At 44.0% G+C, this 26,090-nt stretch overlaps 1 protein-coding gene across 6 annotated transcripts in view; it reads right to left on the reverse strand.

Annotated features, from left to right (window-relative positions):
* The window catches only part of wrn (WRN RecQ like helicase), a 136,868-nt gene that overhangs the window by 71,923 nt on the left and 38,855 nt on the right, over positions 1 to 26,090 (reverse strand). For all 6 annotated transcript variants that reach the window (XM_033022022.1, XM_033022041.1, XM_033022034.1 and 3 more), the window contains 9 exons: positions 25,829 to 26,027; positions 22,614 to 22,688; positions 17,152 to 17,226; positions 13,750 to 13,888; positions 13,492 to 13,567; positions 9,059 to 9,126; positions 6,039 to 6,147; positions 4,239 to 4,307; positions 1,680 to 1,762 (listed from right to left, as the gene is read on the reverse strand). In XM_033022022.1, coding sequence (XP_032877913.1) covers positions 1,680 to 1,762; positions 4,239 to 4,307; positions 6,039 to 6,147; positions 9,059 to 9,126; positions 13,492 to 13,567; positions 13,750 to 13,888; positions 17,152 to 17,226; positions 22,614 to 22,688; positions 25,829 to 26,027 — 893 coding nt within the window. The remainder of the gene's footprint in view (positions 1 to 1,679; positions 1,763 to 4,238; positions 4,308 to 6,038; positions 6,148 to 9,058; positions 9,127 to 13,491; positions 13,568 to 13,749; positions 13,889 to 17,151; positions 17,227 to 22,613; positions 22,689 to 25,828; positions 26,028 to 26,090) is intronic.

A 26,090-nucleotide genomic window follows, 5' to 3' on the forward strand; every position in this document is an offset into this window, starting at 1 on the left:
TCGGCAAGGGCTCTTTGTCCGAAGGACCTGTTTAGATGCACAGTTTCTCCATGATCCTCAATGAAAAGCAGGACTGAAAAGTTTCTTTTTTGAAAACACAATTTCACAGCAATTCCAAGCAGTTTTCAGATAAAAATATGCATTCTTACTCTCAACAATGTTTTTCTATTAGCTTAATCAACAAATAAACATTTTCCAGAATAATGGGGTGCACTGCTGATTCAGAGAAATGTTGTGGTAGGGACTTGACAAAGTAAATGCTGGAATCGGGGAAATGGAGTTCAAGCATTTAAGTGAAAGTAAATAAAAATTGTAGTTGCTGGAAATCTAAAATAAAAACTGAAAATATTGGAAATGCTCAGCAGGCCAGGTTGCATCTGTGGGAAGAAAACAAAAGTTAATGTTTCAAGTTGAAGACCTTTAGTCTTCCCACAGATGCAACCTGGCCTGCTGAGCATTTCCAATATTTTCAGTTTTAATTTTAGATTTCCAGCAACTACAATTTTTATTTACTTTCACTTAAATGCTTGAAATACAATTTACCTATGTCTAGGATCAGAAAATGCAGACTTAGAATAAGGGTGCACATTTAAAATTGAGAAGTAAATAATTTATTCTCCCAAAGGGTTAAGTATCTTTGGAAACCCTTGTCTAAGAAAGCTGTTCAGGATGAATCATTTCAACATATTCAAAGCGTTGATTTTTTTTAATTCAAGGATTATGAATACAGGGAGGAAGTGGAGTTAAAGAAATGAATTTACTGAATGACAGAGTGGGATTGAGGGGCTTAATGATTCTTCTGCCTTGTTCTCATCCACCATTCGTAAATAATATCTTTATTGGCAATTTTTGTGTGGTATAATGCAATTATTGAGACTTCAAATCTAAATCAAAACCGTATTTGCAAAAATCTGATTGCTGTTTAGTACAAGCACAACCCAATCCACTTGTGATGCCTTTGATGGCTTTCATGTGAATACTCCTGATTGAAACAAAAAAAAATACTTGCATGGTCATCCTTTCACTCTATATATCTATCACAACTTGTTATGATGTAGTTACATCCTCTATTTATCACAGACTGATAATTACATGCACTGATGCACATTTTCAGAACTCTTCGTCCATTTAATTCTAACTGCCAAGAACTCCTTTGATTAAAAAAACAAGCCCTATATTACCTTAACACATAAACATGAGGATCAAATACATAATTTGAAAATGGAAATCGGAAAATGGATTCTTGCTAATTCCGTTCTATTACCCTCTAAGTGCAACACTCTAATTTCATGTCAGAATGTAAAGTTAAGTGGTTTATTTTTGACCTGTAATGCTGTAAGTGATTTCAATGTTCCCTAAAAGATAATAAAAGTGGTGTTCTCAGCCCAGTGAAAGCTATCTGCACCCCTCTACTTATACTGTTGGCTTTATGACCATTAGTTTATAGAAGACAAACAAAATGCATCTGACTTCAAAATGTAAATTCGACTTGGAATTAATGTTGCCAGAGTCTGTCAGTCCTGATCGCTGACAGCATAAACAATACTCAAAGCCAAGTGTCATTTTTATTTAACTTGAATAATGTATGCAAACTGCAGCACATACATTGCAGTAAACCAAGATTTCTATGTTTTGTTATGCACATGAATAAACAATTAAAAAATGTAGATTGTAAATACCAATGGTATCATCAAGTTTCTTCAGTAATGAAATCGATTGCGAACAGTATTCAGGTGTCATGTAAATAACTTTGAAATTACCACTGGAAGTTAAAAAAATGAAGTTATTTAAAGTAATTCTTTATGGACTGTTATACGCTAATATCGTTATTAATTGCGTCAATTTCAACCAAATTACAATTCATTTTATTTGCTTTTTCACAATTAGACAAGTTGATCATCTTTCAGAATGATGAAGTGCTCTCCCATATTATATCTTGGTTAAGAGATCCATTTGATCCTTTTGAATAATGTTCTCCTTTATGTCTCATTTTGACTTGTTAATCTGCTAACCACACTAAAGTACAGAGGAGGGGGGGGAAGAAGCGGGGGGGGGAAGAGGGGGGAAAGAAGGGGGGGGGGGGGCAGACGGTGGGGGGGGGAAGAAGGGGGGGGGAGGAGAGGGGGGGGGAAGGAAGGGTGGGGGAGAAGGGGGGGGGGGAGAAACAAGAAGCGGGGGGGAAGAAAGGGGGGGGGAAAGAAGGGGGGAGTGGAAGAAGAGGGGGGGAGAAGAGGGGGGGGGGAAAGAAGAGGGGTGGGGGAAGAAGAGGGGGTGGGGAAGACGAGGGGGGAGGGAGAAGAGGGGGGGGGAAGAAGGGGGGGGGGGGGGAAGAGGGGGGGGGGAAAAGAGGGGGGGGGGAAGAAAGGGGGGGGGGGGAAGAAGGGGGGGGGGAAGAAGGGGGGGGGAAAGAAGGGGGGGGGAGAAGGGGGGGGGGGAGAAGAAGGGGGGGGGAAGAAGGGGAGGGGGGGGAAGAAAGAAGGGGGGGGGGAAGAAGGGGGGGGGAAGAAGGGGGGGGGGGAAAAGAAGGGGGGGGGAAGAAGGGGGGGGGGGAAGAAGGGGGGGGGGGAAGAAGGGGGGGGGGAAAGAAGGGGGGGGGGAAGAAGGGGGGGGGGAAGAAGGGGGGGGGAAGAAGGGGGGGGGAAAGAAGGGGGGGGGAAGAAGGGGGGGGAAAGAAGGGGGGGGGAAGAAGGGGGGGGGAAGAAGGGGGGGGAAGAAGGGGGGGGGGAAGAAGGGGGGGGAAGAAGGGGGGGGGAAGAAGGGGGGGGAAGAAGGGGGGGAAGAAGGGGGGGGAAGAAGGGGGGGAAGAAGGGGGGGGGAAGAAGGGGGGGGAAGAAGGGGGGGGAAGAAGGGGGGGAAGAAGGGGGGGGGAAGAAGGGGGGGGAAGAAGGGGGGGGAAGAAGGGGGGGGAAGAAGGGGGGGGAAGAAGGGGGGGGAAGAAGGGGGGGGAAGAAGGGGGGGGAAGAAGGGGGGGGAAGAAGGGGGGGAAGAAGGGGGGGAAGAAGGGGGGGAAGAAGGGGGGGAAGAAGGGGGGGAAGAAGGGGGGGGAAGAAGGGGGGGGAAGAAGGGGGGGGAGAAGGGGGGGGGAGAAGGGGGGGGAGAAGGGGGGGGGAGAAGGGGGGGGGAGAGAAGGGGGGGGGAGAAGGGGGGGGGAGAAGGGGGGGAAGAAGGGGGGGAAGAAGGGGGAGAAGGGGGGAGAAGGGGGGGAGAAGGGGGGAGAAGGGGGGAGAAGGGGGGAGAAGGGGGGAGAAGGGGGGGAGAAGGGGGGGAGAAGGGGGGGAGAAGGGGGGGAGAAGGGGGGGGGGGAGAAGGAGTGGAGACAATTTTAAGACGTATAATCAAGTTTAGTGGGCATTTTACCTCCCGGTCGGTTTTCCTTGATCCTGAAAACTCCAATGAGCCAATCAAAATGCCCTGGTCAGCGAAGGAGATTGCCTATGGCTGCCCTTGACTGCCTGTAACTAAATAGCGACCCCACTCCACTGCACTACGAGTTAGAAAGAACCATGCCGACCAAATTTTACTCGCGGAAAATATTTCAACATGCTGAAAATTTTTCCTAGCTGAGGCCGCGAGTATTCAGGAACTCGAGCATGAAGGAGAATTCCAGTGACCTCATAGGACCTCCTAGGACCACGTGATGACCATGCTGCGAGCTTGAAGGTCGAAGACACTCTTCTAAACTCGCAGATTAGGTCGCCGCAGTGGGACAGCCCCTTAAGGGCGATGTATTGAGGACAGTCTGAGGATATTGTAGTAGGAAAATGACCGAAGAGAATGTTGGGGTTGAGCAAATACACTTAGCATGGTTTTCTATGTGGGAGATCATGCCTCACAAAATTGATCAAGTTTTTTTGAAGAGGTAACCAAGAAAGTTGACAAAGCAGGAGTCTGAGGAGCAACTTTTACACACAGAGCGTGGTAGGTATATGGAACAAGCTGCCAAAGAAAGTGGTGAGTCAGGTACAATAACATTTAAAAGACATGGTTAGGATTTTTTTTATTTTTAGAGGGATATAGCTAAATACGGTTGCATGGCACTAGCGTAGATAGCCATCATGATCAGTGTAAATGAGTTGAGCCAAAAGGCCAGTTTTTATATTATATGGCTCTAACTTCCTAAAAAGATTTTTCAATCTCTTCATGTCGTTGAATGATGAAAGAAAATTAGCTGGTTTTGTTTTGTCTTCAACTTAAGTTCACAAGGAGACCACATAAGAATTCACTGGCAGTACACTCACTTTATTAGTTCATCGGAAAATTTCTGCGACTGGGCTGAGCCAAGGAAACAAGCTGTTATGTTGGACATGCTACAAAAGAACACAAGATACATGGATAGTGAGACATTTTGTTGCATTGATACCATTCATTTAATTAGATACGTTGCCAAGCAGAATTAGAAACGATCAATGACAAATGACAACAACTGGTAAAGTTAATGCCACCATTTTTTTCGGATGACAATCCTGTACTTAGAACACACTGGAAATGTAAGATAATAAAAATATCCTAAAGCCAACATAATTGCTGCATTTACTTGCCCTTCTTTGAATCATTCCATTTAAAGACACATGCAAGTGCGCTTGTTTTGAACCCAAACTAGTAGCTGCAGCAACTAGTTTGGGCTCAAAACAACAATAGCAATTCACAGTAGTGAGGTTTGTAGTCAGAGAGCCATTTTAACAACACAAAGCAACTTTGTTTGAACTGCATTCATATAGGATTATGCAGATGCAGTTTCATTAAGGACTTGCACTGAGGGAGTAAAATATTCTAAGTCATTCACGTGAGTATAAAAATAGAACCTTCAGGAATCCTAGATCCTCGGCCTTAAGCAGCTGAAGAGATTGAAGATTTTAATTGAAGCTTTTAATTCAATTTAATTGAAGATTTTAATTGAAGATCTTTGCAGCACTACTTCTATCACAAATTTAGAACATAGAACTGTATAACATAGGAACGGGCCATCAGGCCAATGTTTCGGCCAAACATTGTGCCTAGTTAAATTGATCTTATCTGCCTGTATATTTTTATATACTTCTATCAAGTCTCCCCTTCACCTCCGATGTTCGAGAGAAAACAATCCAGATTTATCTAACCTCTCCTTGTAGCTGAAACCCTCTAATACAGGCAACATTTTGGTAATATCGTCTGCACCCTCGCCAAAGCCTCCACATCTTTCCTGGAATGGGGCGATCAGCACTGCATGCAATACTCCAGATGCAGTCTAACTAAAGTCCTATAGAGCGTCGTGACTCGTATTCATAACTTCTTGACTCGTATTCAATGCCACTAGCAATTACCATATGCTTTCTTTACCACCCTATCTACTTGTGCTGCCACCCGTGGTGAGCTATGAACTTGGCCTCCAGGATTCCTCTGCACATCATTGATAGCACATATTGTTCCTAAAGTAGGGAGATCAGACAATGAACAATACTCCAGAGTAACCTTAATTCAATAAACTGCAATGATGGAAAACACTCACAAAACCCCAAACAATTCTTTCAGATGAAGCAGTGACAGATTATACTATTCTAATTGGTGCTCTGCTTCCATTCTTACAATGCTGCCACTTCAAAACTTATCTGCTTTCTAAATATTCCCAATTCCAATAAAATATAGCCGACTTGAAATCTTAACTCGCATAGACCAGGGCTTTATGCAATTGGACCAACAATTCTCAAATGCTCTTGACCCCAAAGTATTTGAGATAGAAACACCATTATAGCGCAAGTCCCTAACTGGCCAATGAATCTACACATGAACTTCCATTGATCATGTTCAGTGGTACTCATGAACAGCCTATTTTTCAGTCCACATTAACAAGCAGTGCTCACATCTGGGCATCAGGTGGAGTGGTGATAAGGTTAAGCCATGATGTCCATGGTAACTAGATAATTTACAAATATTCACTTCTGGGTCTCAGACAAGAATAATTGGGTCCAAAGGCATCAACTAATCAAGGACGTAAGCACAGTGAAAATCCCAACAAAAGAGAAAGGGAAAATAAGGGAATAAATAATATTGAATAACCTTACTTTAATTGTAATACTTGATCCTCCATCAAAGATATGAGGGGTGAAATCACTATTGTAACACCTCCTGTGTAAACAGCTGGGAATTGGTAGCATAAACTCTTCCCATAACCTGTTCAAATAAAAAAAAGTAATTGGTTTCTCAAACTGCATGGTAGATGAAAATTACCAGCGAGTTACACACTAACTTCCCTTTATGTCCTTCATACAAGATACAAGATAGATTTATTCATCACATGTGCCAGATGGCACAGTGAAATGAAATTCCCATACAGCCATACAATAAAAAAAGGGACACAGCACAATCCTTTAGTACTTTCAAGGTTAATAATTTCAATATTTAAAATCAATATTTCTTAGGTCAATATTTGTTTTGAAGACACAAGGAACCAGAGAATAGGGGAATCACGTGAGAAACTAAATGAAGCACAGGTTCAGTAACGGTCTTCTTGAATGGGAAAACAAGCTGTATGGCTAATCTTGTATGTTAATATTCTACTCATATATCTATGTGATGCTTAACACCAAGTTGTTAAGACCTCCTATAACACATGTCAAATCAATTACCGTTACAATCAATAAGTATAAGAGGACTAGTGGCAAATAAAGATCATCTATTATTATATAAAACTCTCGCCCCAGATTCCGAAACGGAACTCCGTCCGGCTGCCTGCCTGCCTTTCGATTCGTTCCCGCCGTGCGATGTCACAATGCCCGATGCTCGCAGACGTCCAATCGCGATGCCCGAGGCTCGCAGACGTCCAATCGGAATGGATCCATTTACATGTACGGCTTCCGGCCTGGCTTCCGGCCACATTTCTTCCATTGATTCCCTGCAACTCCGAAACCAGACGCAGAATCGCCGACATCTTTTCCATTTCGGTAGAGATTTCACTTTTCTTTCAAAGTATCCGCTCCTCATTACATTCCGTCGTGTTTAAGTACACGTTTTTAATCAAATCCTTCCCCCCCCCCCCCCAAATATTTCAAAACTAAACTGGCTTCTCACTCATAGATTCAGCTTCAGCACCAGCCCCTGCTGAACGTTCCATCGTGTGATGTCACAATGCCCAATGCTCACAGATGTCCAATCGGAATGGATTCATTTACATATGCCTATGCAGGAGCCCAAGCCCATGGTGAACGTTCCATCGTGTGATGTCACAATGCCCAATGCTCAAATACATTGTTGCCATAGAGAGGGAGTACAGAGAAGGTTCACCAGACTGATTCCTGGAATGTCAGAACTTTCAAATGAAGAAAGACTGGATAGACTCGCCTTGTACTCACTAGATTTTAGAAGATTGAGGGGGTATCTTATAGAAACGCTTAAAATTCTTAAGGGGTTGGACAGGCTAGATGCAGGAAGATTGTTCCGGATGTTGGGGAAGACCAGAACAAGGGGTCAAAGTTTAAGGATAAGGGGGAACGCTGAATCGCCGACATCTTTTCCATTTTGGTAGAGATTTCACTTTTCTTTCTAAGTATCCGTTCCTCATTACATTTCGACGTGTTTAAGTGTACGTTTTTAATCAAATCCTAACCCCCCCCCCCCCCCCCCCCAATATTTCAAAACTAAACTGGCTTCACACCCACAGAAGCTTCACCAGCCCCAGCCCCTGCTGAACGTTCCATCGTGTGATGTCACAATGCTCAATGCTCAAAGACATCGTTGCCATAGAGAGGGATTACAGAGAAGGTTCACCAGGCTGATTCCTGTTATGTCAGAACTTTCACCACTTAAAAGTGTAATGCCCCAACGCAAAAGTGTAATGCCTCCTCCCCCCCCCCCCACCCCCCCAGTTTTTGAAATAAAAACTGGCTTCTCACCCATACAAGCAGCCATTTCGGTAGACATTTCACTTTCCCTTCCAGCTATCCACTCCTCATTACATTTCGTTATGTTTATGTCCATTTTTTACATTAAAACCTTCTCCTCCCCCCCCCCCCCCCCCCCCTCACTCATTTTGTCGCCTCCTGCTGGCCAGCGACCATAACGGCTGCTGGCGCCCGCAGCAAACCCTCACGCAACGCCATTTAAAAACGGCCTTTCGGGAACGGCTCTACTTCGAGGACCACGTCTCCCATGGGGGCTGCGGGTAGGCAACGGCTGCGTTGGGGCATTACACTTTTAAGGCTCTGTGTGTGGGGATGCTTCGTGTGTGTGATGCCGCCCCGCCACCCTCCCCCTCCCCCCCCCCGCGTTGCCGAGATGAACCCGACTTCGACGACTTCAAGATACGCTATTTTAAGACGGCCGGAACCTGACTTCGACGACCACGTCTCTGCTGGGGGCTACAGGTAGGGAACGGTCTTTATACACTTTTCCAACTCTGTGTGTGGGGGTGGTTAGTGTGTGTGATGCCGCCCCCCACCCCCCCCCCGTGGGGGCTACGGGTAGGGAACGGCTGCGTTGGCTAAAGGGATCAGGGGTTATGGAGAGAAGGCAGGTACATCACTCCCCCTACCGCTCCCTCCCTCCCCACTCTTCCACTTCCCTCCCCCTTCCTCTCCACTCTCCCTCCCCACTCTTTCCCCTCTCTCCCCCACCCCTCTCCATCCTCCCCATCTTCCCCATCTTCCCTCCCCGAAATCTCTCTCCCCATCTCTCACCCCCTACCCCGCTCTCCTTTCCCTCCCAAATCTATCCCGTTTCCTCCTCCTCCTCTCCCCTCCCTCCCCTCTTCTCAACCCCCCACCCCCCCGCAAACGCCGTTGGGGAAACAGACCCAACGGGTCTGCACTTGGTCTAGTAACCTTTAAAGTTCCCTTTAATATACTTAACATCATATCATTTCTATTTCTTGATTGTTGTTGCTACAGGAGAAATCTTGGAATCATACTGAGTGTAACTTTATCACAGGTACAGCAACAATCAAAAGCAGTCCACTTCTATCTTATCAAAGACAACTTTGGATGGATAATTAACATTGCCTTGCAAGTAAACCCCACATATTAAAAAATATATATATACTTAAAAGAAATGATGTGTACTAGAACACATACATTTTTCTAATACCTACCAGTTGCCATAACAACTAGATGATCTCTTCTCTCTTGAAGCACAGAATAGATAATATTCCACTGAACCCTGTAAATCATAACACATTTTAATTGACTTTATATATGTTTCATCTCTTCAAATTATATAGCAATTGAATTTGTAAGTGTTCAAATTACCACAAAGGGTAATCAAAAGAAAACAAACATTAAACTATAGATTATTAGGAGGATTAACCAGAAGCGCAAAGTAATGGACTTTAAGAAGAATTCTAAAAAAGAGAGAATTATTAAACAAAGAGGGTCAGGATGATAACATCAGACCAACATCTCAGCAGACCAACGCATCTGCCAATGGAGAGTTTGACGGGGAGTAGCAGGGTTGGAAGAGGCATACGGATGTGCAAGTCTATTCTGAAATATGGACCAAAATACTAGTAGATAGCCAATTAATTCAGTGACCAGGTATCTCATTCAATGATTTGCAGTTTCTGAAACCATGGTGGATTTGTTTTCGTGTAGATATAATAGATACCGTAAGATGCCACATTCATGAGTATGACTTTTATGTAATAAATCTGATTAGAAGTGTACTTCAAATATTTAATAGGTTAAGAAGCGGAACAGGGAAATATGAATGGAAACGATTGCCTAGATGAGCAGCTGCACAACATGTCAATATACATATTCCATTTGGAAGAGCAAAATAACGTAAACAACTGTAATTAAATTAATCCTAAAGTTATGGGGAGATGGCAGGAGAATGAAGATGAGGAGACAAAATTAGATCAACCATGATTGAATGGTGGAGTAGACTTAATTGGCTGAGTTGTGCCAAACTAAGTGCGACACCATCAACATACCCAATGTGCCCAAACAATTAAATAAGATACTGCAAACTACATTCAAGGGTGCAGTGCTCCAACTCATCCCATCCTTTTTATTACAAAACACAACAGATGTGGTAACTTAATTTAAAAAAGCCATAAAAAGAATAATAATTTTAGTATGCAGCCTCTGGAATGTATCCAGTTTACAATGGAAGATTTGATCTGTTAAAAGAACAGCATGCATTTTACCAAATACATTTGTTTTGAGTGAGCTTTGTATGATGAAAATTTTAAATCAAAAAGCACAATTTAAAAATTGCATTTGAGGTTCACTGATAGTTTACTATAACGTGGATTGTTTATTTTAAAAAGGGACTTTTATAATGATCATTTTGCAACATTTTATAGAGAAAATTACAAAAAAAAGCCACCTCAGACCACATTAAAAATATTGTCTAAATTTGTTGTATAAAGATGGAGTTGAAGGGGAAGTGAGTACAGGAAAAATTACAAAAGATTCTCGAATTAATGGGAAGGAAAGTTCCAGAAGGGATAAAAGAGTACGGTCAGGGCGAATTGCGAGGGGGGACGTGAATACGGAGATCAAAGTGTTGTATATGAATGCGCGGTATAAGAAATAAAGTGGACGAGCTTGAGGCTCAGTTAGAAATGGGCAAGTATTATGTTGTGGGAATTACAGAGACATGGCTGCAAGAGGATCAGGGCTGGAAACTGAATATCCAAGGTATACCTCCTATCGAAAAGACAGACAGGTGGGCAGAGGGGGTGGGGTAGCTCTGTTAGTGAGGAATCAAATTCAGTACCTTGCAAGGGGTGACATTGAAACAGGAGATGTGGAGTCAGTATGGCTAGAACTAAGGAATTGTAAGTGTAAAAATACGCTAATGGGACATCTACAGGCCCCCAATAGTAGCCTGGACATAGGGTTAAAGTCGAATCAGGAGTTGAAATTGGCATGTAGCAAAGGTAATGCTGTGGTTGTTATGGGAGATGTCAACATGCAGGTAGACTGGGAAAATCAGGTTGGTATTGGACCCCAAGAAAGGGACTTTGTCGAGTGCTTTTGAGGGATTCTGAGAGCAGCTTGCATTGGAGCCTACCAGGGAGAAGGCAATTCTGGATTTAGTGTTATGTAATGAACCGGATTTGATAAAGGAACTTGAGGTTAATGAGCCATTAGGAGATAGTGACCATAATATGGTCAGGTTTAATCTACAATTGAGAGAGGGAGAAGAGTAGATCGGAGGTGTCGGTGTTACAGTTGAATAAAGGGGACAATGGGGCCATGAGGGAGGAGCTGGCCAAAGTTGACTGGAAAGATACCCTAGCAGGGATGACAGTGGAACAACAATGGCAGGTATTTCTGGGAATAATACAGAAGGTGCAGGATCAGTTCATTCCTCGGAGGAAGAAAGATTCCAAGGGGAGTAAGGAGCGACCATGGCTGACAAGGGCCGTCGGAGACAGTATAAAAATAAAAGAGAAGTGCAACGTCGCAAAGATGAGCGGGAAGCAAGAGGATTGGGTAATGTTTAAAGAGCAACAGAAGATAACTATAATGACTACGGGGAAAAAAAAATGAGATACGAAAGTAAGCTAGCCAAGAATATAAAGGAGGATAGTAAAAGCTTCTTTAGGTATGTGAAGAGGAAAAAATTAGTTAAGACCAAAGTTTGATCCTTGAAGACTGAAAAAGGTGAATTTATTATGGGGAACAAGGAAATGGCAGATGAGGAACAGATACTTTGGATCCGTCTTCACGAAGGAGGACACAAACAATCTTTCTGATATAGTAGTGGCCAGAGGATCTGGGGTGACGGTGGAACTGAAGGAAATCAACATAAGGCAGGAAATGTTGGGTAGACTGATGGGACTGAAGGCTGATAAATCCCCAGGTCCTGATGGTCTGCATCCCAGGGTACTTAAGGAAGTGGCTCTAGAAATCGTGGATGCATTGGTGATAATTTTCCAATGTTCTATAGACTCAGGATCAGTTCCTGTGGATTGGAGGGCAGCTAATGTTATCCCACTTTTTAAGAAAGTCGGGAGAGAGAAAACAGGGAATTATAGATCAGTTAGCCTGACATCGGTGGTGAGGAAGATGCTGGAGTCAATTATAAAAGATGAAATAGCGGCACATTTGAATAGCAGTAACAGGATCGGTCCGAGTCAGCATGGATTTTCAAAGGAGAAATAATGCTTGACTAATCTTCTGGAATTTTCTGAGGATGTAACTAGGAAAATGGACAAGGGAGAGCCAGTGGATGTAGTGTACCTGGACTTTCAGAAAGCATTTGATAAGGTCCCACATAGGAGATTAGTGGGCAAAATTTTGGCACATGGTATTGGGGGTAGAGTGCTGACATGGATAGAAAATTGGTTGGCAGAAAGGAAACAAAGTGTAGGGATTAACGGATCCCTTTGTTGGCCTTTATAACAAGTCGTTGAGTATAGGTGCAAAGAGGTCCTTCTGCAGTTGTACAGTGCCCTAGTGAGACCACACCTGGAGTATTGTGTGCAGTTTTGGTCCCCTAATTTGAGGAAGGACATTCTTGCTATTGAGGGAGTGCAGCGTAGGTTTACAGGGTTAATTCCCGGGATGGCGGGACTGTCATATGCTGAGAGAATGGAGCGGCTGGGCTTGTACACTCTGTAGTTTAGAATGATGAGTGGGGATCTTATTGAAACATATAAGATTGTTAAGGGTTTGGACACACTAGAGGCAGGAAACATGTTCCTGATGTTGGGGGATTCCAGAACCAGGGGCCACAGTTTAAGAATAAGGGATAAGCCATTTAGAACGGAGACGAGGAAACACTTTTTCACACAGAGAGTTGAGAGTCTGTGGAATTCTCTGCCTCAGAGGGCGGTTCTCTGGATACTTTCAAGAGAGAGCTAGATAGGGCTCTTAAAGATAGCGGTCAGGGGATATGGGGAGAAGGCAGGAACGGGGTACTGATTGGGGATGATCAGCCATGATCACATTGAACGGTGATGCTGGCTCGAAGGGCCGAATGGCCCACTCCTGCATCTATTGTCTATTGTCTAATATTTTATTCATTATCCCTTTGTCAAGAAAACTGAAAGACTTCTGTATAAACTTTATGAAAATTAAAAAACTTCAGGTGCTGGACATCTGAACAGACAGTGCTGGAAATATTCAGCTGGTCAGGTATGAGTTGCAACGAAAAAAACAATTAACATTTCAGGTAAGGTCGAGTCATGTTTATTGTCATGTGCACAAGTATAGCGAGTACAAAAGTACTCAACGCAAATTATAGTGGAAAGATAAAAGACTAACACAAGACATTAGTGCTAATTCACAATTAGAAAGCAAATCCATGATAGTGCAAGAGATGATCCGTCGTACTCTCTTGCTAAAGTAGAATTAGGGTTGTGCAGATTGGTTCAATAGCTTAATAATTGTAGTAACGTTCCTAACTGCAGGGGTGTGGGACTTCAGGCTTCTTTCCCTCCTGTCGAACGAGAACGGGGTGAATTCTTCTTTGCACTTCACAAATGTTTGTTTGTGTGTGAAAGTTTTATGAAATAGCAATAATGCTTCTTGCAAAGTAATCCAAATGTTTTGTAAAATTAAGACTTACGGTTTAAAATTAGAATGTCCAAAATAAGTTTTTAGACATTTGATCTGGTTTTCATTTGGTTCTGGTATTGTAGTATCTAGATCAAACAAAAAAAGTCAAAAATGGAATGCATACCAAAATAATATGGTAGGACAAATTATCTGTTTACTATATTACATGTCTAAAATAATAATTAATCATGTTAATTCTTTGATAAAATGATAAAATATTGCAGGGAAATGCATCATGGAAAGAACCAGTCTTTCTCAGTCAATTTACCCCACTTTTCCTCTTCTTCCTCGATCCTTTCATCTTCCTCATCCTGCAGTCCAAATAATTCCTCTGATACAGTCTTGTCAAGTAAACTTAGAGATTCTTCGGAGTCCTGTTCAGAACAGCTGTCCACATTTTCCAGTACCTGGAAAACGATTAGCAAAAATATTCAGAAAATGTATTCCGTGAGAGGCAGAAGCAGAGAGATGCTGCGTTAATGTGGCTTGTTCATTTCCTGTAGACAATCACAAAATTACATTTGGAGCCCAGTTTTATTTGTTGGACTGGAGGTTCATAACCAGTGGTGTTCCTCAGAGGTTGAAGTGCAGTGCTCAGTTTCGGTCAGTCTGCTATAGAAAATATCCCACAATGTGTCAAATGCAGCCAAATGGGATTAGCATCTTTATCAGCATGAACAAATTGGGCCAAAGGCTGTAAAATTATGCCTCTGAAACAAGTCCCTTGGCCCACTGTATCTATGCTGAACAACAACACCAACTAATGATGTTGAAATTATGCGATTGTCATAAAAATCTTTCTTGTTCATTAATGTAATTGAGGAAAATAAAGTGGCTGCCCTGACCTGGTCTGTGTATAATTCTAGACCACATCAGTTTGGTTATTTCACAATTACTCTGAGATATCGAGCAAAATGACTTGGATTTTTTTTTTAAATGGATGGGCACCAACGCTAGATTTGTCTGTCCCTGGACATTTAGGAGGAGTGTGAATAAATCAAATTGGACCCTTGAGCTTGCTCCACATTCAATATCATGGATGACCTTTTATCCAACCACCACTTGACCTTTGTAATATCCAAAAGCCTAACCTTCTCAGTTTTGAATGAAATAAATAACTGGTTTCTTGGAGCAGGATTCCAGAGATCTTCTGATTGGGGGGGGGGGGAATATCATATTAAATCCCAAACTATACTGATGGGAACATCTGGCTACCAGTACAGCCGAAACAGTTCTACATAAACGCCCAAGGGAAAATGACTTGCGCATTGCAGTTACACTTCTGTGCATATCTATTAAAGGGGTGCCATCTAGTGGGCATTTTAAAGGAATCGTTTTAAGCTCGGCTGAATTACAATATTTAACAAAAGTATCCTTTTCCCCCAGTACATTTAAAAGGCCTACTAATCCGCAACGGAAAGTCCCAATTACTGAGCTCAGACAAAAACTGTTGACTGCAAAGGTTAACTGTTCTATCTATCTATCCATAACTAAAATCTGATCTTGTGCTCTTCCAGTTTGCAGTGTTTTTCTATTTGCACAAAAAAGGTACACAATAGCGCTGTGATTTTTCGCCTCCTTACTCCTGTGCTGCGAGTGCAACAAGTTTCGTTCCAATCGATGGTATATTGCATAAGTTATCGAGGTTTAATAATTGTAAAAATCGCGCGCTGTGATTTTTCGCCTCCTTACTCCTGTGCTGCGAGTGCAACAAGTTTCGTTCCAATCGATGGTATATTGCATAAGTTATCGAGGTTTAATAATCGTAAAAATCGCGTAAGCGCAGATTGCCGTCAGGCAGATTGGTCTCCTCTCCTGTCACTCAGGAAGGGGCGTCACCAGGACGGTGATTTGCCGCATCCGCTGTCAATCGGCTGGAGGTCGCCATGGTGAAGGAGTGGTTCCGCCGCCCGAGGAGCTGCGGCCGCGCAGTACCTGGTGGGGAGGATGGTGCCGCGGGCCGGGCCCAGGGACTGCGCCTGGGCTGGAATCAAGGACTAACCTGGGTCCGGGGTCAGGGATGGGCCTGGAGATGAAGTCTGGGCCTGGACTGGAGCCCAGGCGGCGGCCGAGTTGAGGGCCCTCACCCCGCCCCTGGCACAGCAAGTCCCAGCTCTGTCGAGGCCCAGGTCCGCGAGTGCTTCGATTGCCTACAGCCAGAGCTGGGCAGAGTACGAGAACCAGGCCGAGTTCCAGGCCCTGGCGCTGCTCTACAACCTGGGTAGGTCCTGGGGCAGGGGGCAGGGAATGTGAGAGGGGAGAAGGATGAGGGATATGGGGGGGGGGGGGGGGGAGGGGGAAAGGGAGATGGGGTGGTAGAGCGAGATGGGGGAGGAGGGGAGCGCAGCGCCCAGCCCCGCTGTCTACCCACTGGCGAGGGACACCACAGGTCCCGGGACGGGCAGCGCCTAGGCGGCTCATGCCCGCGGGCGTGGACACCGAGAGGGGCCCTAAAGCACCGCAGCGTTACACGGAGAGAGGGAGCACCGCAGCCCGGCCACAGCGCAGGAGAGGGGAGAGGCGAGGGACGAGGGGAGAGGCGAGGGACGAGGGGGAGAGAGGGACGAGGGGGAGAGAGGGACGAGGGGGAGAGAGGGACGAGGGGGAGAGAGGGACGAGGGGGAGAGAGGGACGAGGGGAGAGAGGGACGAGGGGAGAGAGGGACGAGGGGAGAGAGGGACGAGGGGGAGAGAGGGACGAGGGGGAGAGAGGGACGAGGGGGAGAGAGGGACGAGGGGGAGAGAGGGACGAGGGGGAGAGAGGGACGAGTGAGCGAGGGAGGGAGGGATGAGGGGGAGAGGGATGAGGGAGGAGGGAGGAGAGAGAGGGATGAAAGAAGGGAGAGGGAAAGAGGGAGGGAGAGGGGTAGTGGAGTGCAGGGAGGTTGGGAGGGGGGTAGAAGGGGTCTGGGGGGATGGGCAAGGTGGGATAGAGAGGGTAGTAGAAGTAGAGGGGGACAGGGAGGGATGGATATGATGGGAGGTGGATAGGCGTGAGTGGCGGAATATTGCGTTGGGGGAACGGGTGGTGGAATATTGCGTTGGGGGACCATGCCTCCCATGTGACAGGGACCCAACGGGCCCCACTTAGTCTAGTCATTGCTTAAAAGGTAAGCAATGACATGGTTTACAGACTGGTACAGACAGTGAGGAGAATCTCGTTCAGCGCGTGAGCGATCTGCAGAACAAAGTTCCTATAGCTGAGCGCAGCTCTAGGATCTTTGCTGCAGAACATTCTCGTTCTTTCTGCGCCTTTTGAAGGTGGGTGGAGTAGCGTACCTCGTGGAAAACTGCGCATACGCGTTGACAGCTGCATTAATCCACAGCGGCGGGGGGCAGGAGGCAGGTGGGCATTGTGGCATCAGCAGCTGGCAAGCGGTGATTATTTTTATTAAAGTGAGTTTTGTGAACCATTTTATTCAAAATCTGGGGAAATAATTGAGCAAATTTAGAGAGGACTGGGATTTCTGAAATCATGTCAAATCCCTACCAAAATATGTAAAAATCTCCGCGTTTTTGCGTCTGGTTTTCGAGGAAATACGTTTCAAAGGCAAAATCTCACACACACACAGTTTTAATAGTATATAGATAGATGCCAGCTGTGCCAAGCCAAGATACAAACAGTTGAACTGGTCAGGCGGATATTTTGTTATAATTTCAATAAGCCTTACTTTGATCATCTCATTCTCCAGCTCCTCATCACTTTCAATCACACAAGAAAGATCCGCTTCATCTACTTTCGATGCCTGGAGAATTACAAAAAAACAATTTTTATTAACCAAAAACAAAGTCATTTGCGAATTGTAACAGATCACAAAAAAAGGGAAAGGGTCATCGAGCAATACAAGAATAAAGATGAGAATTTTAAAGATTTAGGCCTTGTTTAATAAAAATCAATGTGGGACAGCAATCAAAGAGCAATGGAATAAATTAATGATGCAAGATTAGACGGGGCGAGTTTTAAACAACCTCAGTTTTAAGAAGAGTGGATGCCAGAGGCTGGATAGGCGCACATGAACAATTAAGTTAAGAGTAAGAAAAGCATGAGTGTGGATATCAACAGCAGATGAACAGTCATGGATGGAGTCAAGCCTTTATATGAAAGTGACAATAGTTTATGATCGTTCAGGCTTTCTATGTTGGTGCTTGATGGCCGGTGCAGTCATGATGGGCTGAAGGGCCGGTTTCTATGCTGTCTCTTTCTATGACCCTAAAAGTAATCATGAAGAAAGCTGTGAATGCAGAGCTTCAGGGACTGCCCAGCAGTTCAGGCATCATTAGTGCTGAATTAATATTACAGATGGATAACCTACACGAAAACCTGCTAATTACAAAGAAAGCAAGCATTGAAACAGTCAATTGACATAGTAACAACAATTAAAATTCAAAGTTCGAATTATTGATTGGAAATTTGCTATTTTTAAACACGCACGCACACATCCTGCTCTAACTCAATTAACAAGTTTGCAGATTACACCGTGATGGGCCAGATCTCCAACAATGACAAGACAGAGTAACAAAAGAGATGGGGAGCTTAGTAACATGGCATAAATACCTCCCCTTCAACCAAAGGAGTTAGATATTGACTTCAAGAAACGAGGCGGAGTTTAGGCCCCAGTCAGCATCAGCAACAGTGGAAATAGGCACAAATAGTTCAAGTTCCTCGACGTAAATATCATCAACAATTTTTGCTACACCAACCACATTGAAACTATAGCCAAAAAATACACACCAATACCTCTACTACCCAGGAGACTAAGGAAGTTGGGCACGTCCAACAACTCTTATCAAGTTCTACAGATACAATGTAGAAAGCAGATTATCAGTAGTATTACACCTTGGATGAGAACAGCTCTGCCCAATGCCACAAGAAACTACATAGAGTTGTGGATGTAGCCCAGTCCATCACACAGATCAGACCACCGCTATCGACTCCATCTACGCTGCCTCAACCAAGCAGCCAGCATAATCAAGAATCTCCTTCACCCTTCGTCTACCCTCTCGCAAATGGCAGAATACGCAGTGCCCTCCATAAAGTTTGGGACAAAGACCCATCATATATTTATTTGCCTCTGTACTCCACAATTTGAGATTTGTAATATTAAAAAAATCACATGTGGTTAAAGTGCACATTGTCAGATTTCAATAAAGGCCATTTTTTATACATTTTGGTTTCACCATGTAGAAATTACAGCAGTAATACATACATACATAGTCCCCCCATTTCAGGGCACCATAATGTTTGGGACACAGCAATGTCATGTGAATGAAAGTAGTCATGTTTAGTATTTTGTTGCAAATCCTTTGCGCCAATGACTGCTTGAAGTCTGCGATTCATGGACATCACCAGTTGTTGGGTGTCTTCTCTGGTGATGCTCTGCCAGGCCTGTATTGCAGCCCTCTTTAATTTCTGCTTGTTTTGAGGGATATTCCCTTTCAGTTTTCTCTTCAGCATATAAAAGGCATGCTCAATTGGGTTCAGATCGGATGATTGACTTGGCCACTCAAGAATTGTCCATTTTTTAGCTTTGAAAAACTCCTTTGTTGCTTTAGCAGAATGTCTGGGATCATTGTCTTGATGTAGAATGAATTGCCGGCCAAAGAGCTTTGAGGCATTTGTTTGAACTTGAGCAGATAGGATGTGTCTATACACTTCAGAATTTGTTATGCTACTACCATCAGCAATTGTATCATCAATGAAGATAAGTGAGCCAGTACCTTCAGCAGTCACACATGCCCAGACCATAACATCCCCACCACCGTGTTGATGAAGTGGTATGCTTTGGATCTTGGGCAGTTCCTTCTCTCCCTTTTGCCATCACTCTGATATAAGTTAATCTTCGTCTCATCTGTTCACAAGATCTTTTTCCAGAACTGTGGTTGCTCTTTTAAGTACATTGGCAAACTGTGACCTAGCCATCCTATTTTTGTGGCTCACCAGTGTTTTGCATCTTGCAGTGTAGCCTCTGTATTTCATGAAGTCTTCTGCGGTCGGTGGTCATTGACAAATCCACACCTGACTCCTGAAGAGTGTTTCTGATCTGTCGGACAGGTGTTTGGGGATTTTTCTTTATTGTAGAGAGAATTCTTATGTCATCAGCTGTGGAGGTCTTCCTTGGCCTGCCAGTCCCTTTGCGATTAGTAAGCTCACCAGTGCTCTCTTTCTTCTTAATGATGTTCAAAACAGTTGATTTTGGAAAGCCTAAGGTTTGGCTGATGTCTCTAACAGTTATATTCTTGTTTCTCAGTCTCATAATGGCTTCTTTGACTTACATTGGCACAACTTTGGTCCTCATGTTGATAAACAGCAATTAAAGTTTCCAAAGGTGATGGAAAGACTGGAGGAAAGACTAGGTACTGAGAGCTCTCTTATACCTGCATTAAGGAGGAAAAGGGAGGGAGGGGGGAGAGAGGGATGGGGGAGGAAGAGGGAGAGAGGGATGAGGGAGGGAGAGGGGAGAGAGGGATGAAAGAGGGGGGAGGGAGAGGGGAATGAGGGATGGGAAGAGAGGGAGGGAGGAGGAAAGAGAGGGAAGGAGTGGGGTAGAGGGGTAGTGGAGTGCAGGGAGGTAGGGAGGGGGGTAGAAGGGGCCGGGGTGATGGGCAAGGTGGGATAGAGAGGGGAGTAGAGGGAAAGGGGGACAGGGAGGGGTGGATTTGATTGGAGGAGGATAGGCGTGAGTGGCGGAATATTGCGTTGGGGGAACGGGTTGCGTTGGGGGAACGAGTGGTGGAATATTGCGTTGGGGAACGGGTTGCGTTGGAAGACCAGGCCTCCCATGTTACAGGGACCCAATGGGTCCCACTTAGTCTAGTCATTGCTTAAAAGGTAAGCAATTACTTGGTTTACAGACTTCATCAAAAGTGCAAAATGGGACATTTGCCTTGGGACACTGATGCACGTAAAACACCACTTTTAATATATTTAACCCAGTAGACAATGCACGCTATAGTTTATTGAAATCATAACACACAAGAGTGTGGAGGCAAGATTGAATTCTGATATTTTGTTTGGACATTCGATCTATTCAGTCCTAGCAACTGCCTTGTTGCTTCCTCGATATATAGTTTGCAAATTTTCCGGACAAGTTTCTCCCAAATGCTTCCTCCCATAGCCCAAAGATGGTAAGTTAATTGCCTACTGTAAATGCTCATAAAGTATGTGGATGGCAAGAGAATCAAGGAACAGTTGATGGGCATATGAGAGAGAATAAGCAACTGGGAAATAATTGGTGGAATGGGATTGCTCTGATAGTCAACATAGAACGTAGATGGGTTGAATAACCCCAAAGGCAGGACAAATGTTGAAGGCAATTCTGTTGAGCAGGATTGAGTCCCAGGAACTCAATCCTGTGAAGATAAAGAGGGATATTTCCAAGTCAGGATGGTGTGCCATTTAGAGAATGCCATTTTGTCCTGAATAGTGTTGGGTTTCTTGAGCACTGTTGGAGCTGCAGTCTTCCAAGCAGAGCATTCTATCACTTCCTGAATTGTGCCTTGTCTCTAAATATTATCTGTCTTGCTTCATGCAACTGAAGACTAAGGTGTGCATATGCTGTGTTTAATTCCAACTGTCGACAAACATCCCTCATTTAAGCCTACAATAAAAGGAAGGTTGTTGATGAAATAGCAGAAGATGGGTTGAAGAAGGACACTACCCTGATATTCTAGGGCTGACATAATTGTCCTCTAACAGACACAATTATGCTCCCTTGTGCAAGGAACAACTCCAACTACTGGGGTATTCACCCCATTAACATCAGTTTTAGTAGAGACAGTAGAAACCATAGAAGTGCAATATGGAGTAAAAAGCAAGCTGCTGGAGGACAGCGGGTTAAACAGCATCTGTCGGGTTGGGAGGGGAGGAGGGTGCGGGGAATGTTAATACCACCAGATGTGCCGTACGATGGCAGCTCCGCCGGCAGTCTGTTCGTTTTTTCACATTTTTTCTTATTTTGAGTGTTTGTTAAAAGTTTGTTTTAATGTTCTCTGGTTTGTCTTATGTGGGGGGAGGGGGAGGGGACCGGAGGAAACTTTTATTCGGATTCTTACCTTGCCGGAGATGTGATTGCTTTTCGGATCGCATTCTCCGGGTGCTCAGCAGTCTTCCATCGATGAAGCTGGAGGCCTCCTCGGACTATCATGAGCCCCACCGCGGGGCATGGACTTAACATCGGAGCTGATCCCTTGCCTGGGATCACTCCAACCACGGCCTGTGGACTTACCATCAAGAGCTCACAGTCTCGGGAGAGGCCGAGTCGGGAAGCTCCAACGAAGCAGACGGTTCGACCAGCCCCGACGCGAGGTTCGATCGCCCGGCGCGGGGGAGCTGACATCCCCCCGATGCGGGAGCTGATCGCCTCGACACGGAGGGCCCGAACGCCGCCGGCTACGGGAGTCAAGGTCGTCCCGTCAACGGAGGGCTCGAGGCCCCCAACCGCAGGAGAACAAAGGGACAAACTTTATTTCACCTTCCATCACAGTGAGGAATGTGTAGGAGTCACTGTGGTGGATGTTCATGTTAAAATGTGTTTTGGGTATTCTGGTGCTTTTTATTTGTATGAGTGACTTGGCAAATTAAATTCCTCGTTTGTTGCAAAACCTACTTGGCAAATACAGTACTATTCTGATTCTGATTAATGTTCCAGGTTGACACCCTGAATTGGCACAGAGTGGAGAGGGGAGACAGTCAGTATAAAAAGGAGACTATTTGTAATCAATGTTTCTTGTTGCTCAGTTAAACATCATTTTTATGTCTTTTGTTCTAATTCAGTTGATCCAGTATAATCATCTGTATATTTCAATGGTTACATTTTAGCTCGAGAAGGTACTAACGGAAAATGTGCAGACGTGAAATCTTTTCATCATTGTTACTGCCCATTGAAAATCTATTGAATAAATGTAGAAAAGTGGACCGTGATCTTCCTCTTAAGAAACAGTCCTGTTCCTCTCTGTGTTCCTATGGAAGTTCTGGTCTATGTTACTTAAGAGACAAGAATTAGTCCACAGGTGGAACCAAGGATTTTAACTTTTAAGTTGTTATGCCAGCTGTGCCAAGCCAAGATACAAACAGTTGAACTGGACAGGCAGATAATATTTTGTTGTTAAATTTTATAATGTCAATAAGCCTTACTTTGATCATCTCATTCTCCAGCTCTTCATCACTTTCAATCACACAAGAAAGATCCGCTTCATCTGCTTTCGATGCCTGGAGAATTACAAAAATGCAATTATTATTAATCAAAAACAAAGTCAATTGTGAATTGTAACTATTCACATGAAGGAACAGATCACAAAAAAAGGGAAAGGGTCATCGAGCAATACAAGAATAAAGATGAGAATTTTAAAGATTTAGGCTTTGCTTAATAAAAATCAATGTTGGACAGCAATCAAAGAGTAATGGAATAAATTAATGATGCAAGATTAGACGGGGCGAGTTTTAAACAACCTCAGTTTTAAGAAGAGTGGATGCCAGAGGCTGGGTAGGAGCACATGAACAATTAAGTTAAGAGTAACAAAAACATGAGTGTGGATATCAACAGCATATGAACAGTCATGGATGGAGTCAAGCCTTTATATGAAAGTGACAATAATTTATGATTGTTCAGACTTTCTATGTTGGTGATTGATGGCCGGTGCAGTCATGATGGGCTGAAGGGCCGGTTTCTATGCTGTCTCTTTCTATGACCCTAAAAGTAATCATGAAGAAAGCTGGGAATGCAGAGCTTCCAGGGACTGCCCAGCAGTCTGCCCAGCAGTCCCTAATCAGGCGTCATTAGTGCTGAATTAATATTACAGATGGATATCCTACACGAAAACCGGCTAATTACAAAGCAAGCAAGCAAGCAAGCAAGCATTGAAACAGTCGATTGACATAGAAACAATTAAAATTCAAAGTTTGAATTGCTGATTGGAAATTTGCTATTTTTAAACACGCACGCACACATCCTGCTCTAACTCAATTAACAAGTTTGCAGATGACACCCTGTGATGGGCCAGTTCTCCAACAATTACAAGACAGAGTAACGAAAGAGATGGGGAGCTTAGTAACATGGCATAAAGACCTCCCCTTCAACTAAAGGTGTTAGATATTGACCAGGAAACGATGCGGAGTTTAGGCCCCAGTCAGCATCAGCAACAGTGGAAATAGGCCAGAATAGTTCAAGTTCCTTGACGTAAATATCATCAACAATTTTTGCTACACCAACCACATTGAAACTATAGCCAAAAAATACACACCAATACCTCTACTACCCAGGAGACTTAGGAAGTTGGGCACGTCTCCAACAACTCTTATCAAGTTCTACAGATACAATGTAGAAAGCATATTATCAGTAGTATTACAGCTTGGATGGGAACAGCTCTGCCCAATGCCGCAAGAAACTACTTGGATGTAGCCCAGTCCATCACACAGATAAGACCTCCGCCATCGACTCCATCTACGCTGCCTCAACAATGCAGCCAGCATAATCACCCTTCGTCTACCCTCTCGCATATGGCAGAATAACGGAGGACAGATGGCACAATGGGCTAAGTGTTCGGCTGGCAACCGGAAGGTAGCCGGTTCGAATCCTGCTTGGAGTGCATACAGTCGTTGTGTCCTTGGGCAAGACACTTCACCCACCTTTGCCTGTGTGTGAATGTGTGTGAGTGATTGGTGGTGGTCGGAGGGGCCGTAGGCGCAGATTGGCAGCCACGCTTCCGTCAGTCTGCCCCAGGGCAGCTGTGGCTACAGAAGTAGCTTACCACCACCGAGTGTGACTGAGGAGTGAATGAATAATGCGATGTAAAGCGCCTTGAGTATTAGAAAGGCGCTATATAAATCCCATCCATTATTATTATTATTATTAGAATATGCAGTGCTCTCTATTAGAATATGCAGTGCTCTCCTTAATGTTTGGGACAAAGACCCGTCATATTTTTATTTGCCTCTGTACTCCACAATTTGAGATTTGTAATAGAAAAAAAATCACATGTGGTTAAAGTGCACATTGTCAGATTTCAATAAAGGCCATTTTTTATACATTTTGGTTTCACCATGTAGAAATTACAGCAGTGTTTATACATAGTCCATCCCCATTTCAGGGCACCATAATGTTTGGGACACAGCAATGTCATGTGAATGAAAGTAGTCATGTAGTATTTTGTTGCATATCCTTTGCAACCAATGACTGCTTGAAGTCTGCGATTCATGGACATCACCAGTTATTGGGTGTCTTCTCTGGTGATGCTCTGCCAGGCCTGTATTGCAGCCATCTTTAATTTCTGCTTGTTTTGAGGCATATTCCTTCAGTTTTCAGCTACTACCATCAGCAGTTGTATCATCAATGAAGATAAGTGAGCCAGTACCTTCAGCAGTCACATATGCCCAGACCATAATATCCCCACCCCCGTGTTTCACAGATGAGGTGATATGCTTTGGATCTTGGGCAGTTCCTTCTCTCCCTTTTGCCATCCCTCTGATATAAGTTAATCTTCGTCTCATCTGTCCCCAAGATCTTTTTCCAGAACTGTGGTTGCTCTTTTAAGTACATTGGCAAACTGTAACCTAGCCATCCTATTTTTGCGGCTCATCAGTGTTTTGCATTTTGCAGTGTAGCCTCTGTATTTCATGAAGTCTTCTGCGGACGGTGGTCATTGACAAACCCACACCTGACTCCTGAAGAGTGTTTCTGATCTGTCGGACAGGTGTTTGGGGATTTTCCAAAGGTGATAAAAGTTTCCAAAGGTGATGGAAAGACTGGTGGAAAGACTAGGTGCTGAGTGCTCTCTTATACCTGCATTAAGGAGGCAATTAAACACACCTGAGCAATTACAAACGCCTGTGAAGCCATGTGTCCCAAACATTATGGTGCCCTGAAATGGGGGATGATGTATAAACACTGCTGTAATTGCTACATGGTGAAACCAAAATGTATAAAAAATACCCTTTAATAAAATTTGACAATGTGCACTTTAACCACATGTAATGTTTTCTATTGCAAATCTCAAATTGTGGAGTACAGAGGGAAATAAATAAATTATGGGTCTTTGTCTCAAACATTATGGAGGGCACTGTGCCAAAGCTTCTGAGGCAGTACAACGAGAAATCAGGAACAGCTTCATCCCCAACGTTATCAAATACTAAACAGTCCTCTAATAAACTGGGATGTAGTCCCGATCTTCCAACCTACCTCAATACGGACGTTAAACGGTACGTTGTAACTGTACCTCTAAAATGCTGTAACACTGTATTCTGCTATGTTTTCTTTGCACTAGCTGTTGTACTTGCATATGGCATATGGCTTGTGGAGCATGTTTGATTTGACTGGGTAGCACACAAATAAAAGCATTTCACTCTATCTCTACCTGTTCTTGGCGACTCCGATTTGTCATTTCAATCATTTCCAAACTATTTTCCGTACATTCATTTTCTCCTCGATTATCTGCAAGCAATTCAGTTTTTGTTTCATTCCCTAGTTGAGGATCAATCCCAGATGTTGATTCAATCAAGATGTTCCGTAAAGCAGAAACATTTTCAGAAATGATGTTCAAGATGTCCGTAGCTCTATTAAGGAAATCAAGCGTTAGCATGTTGTACACCAATTTCAAAGGAATCAGTAGATGTTGA

This window comes from Amblyraja radiata, chromosome 1 (genome assembly GCF_010909765.2).
Source record: "Amblyraja radiata isolate CabotCenter1 chromosome 1, sAmbRad1.1.pri, whole genome shotgun sequence".
NCBI classification, from domain to species: Eukaryota; Metazoa; Chordata; class Chondrichthyes; order Rajiformes; family Rajidae; genus Amblyraja; species Amblyraja radiata.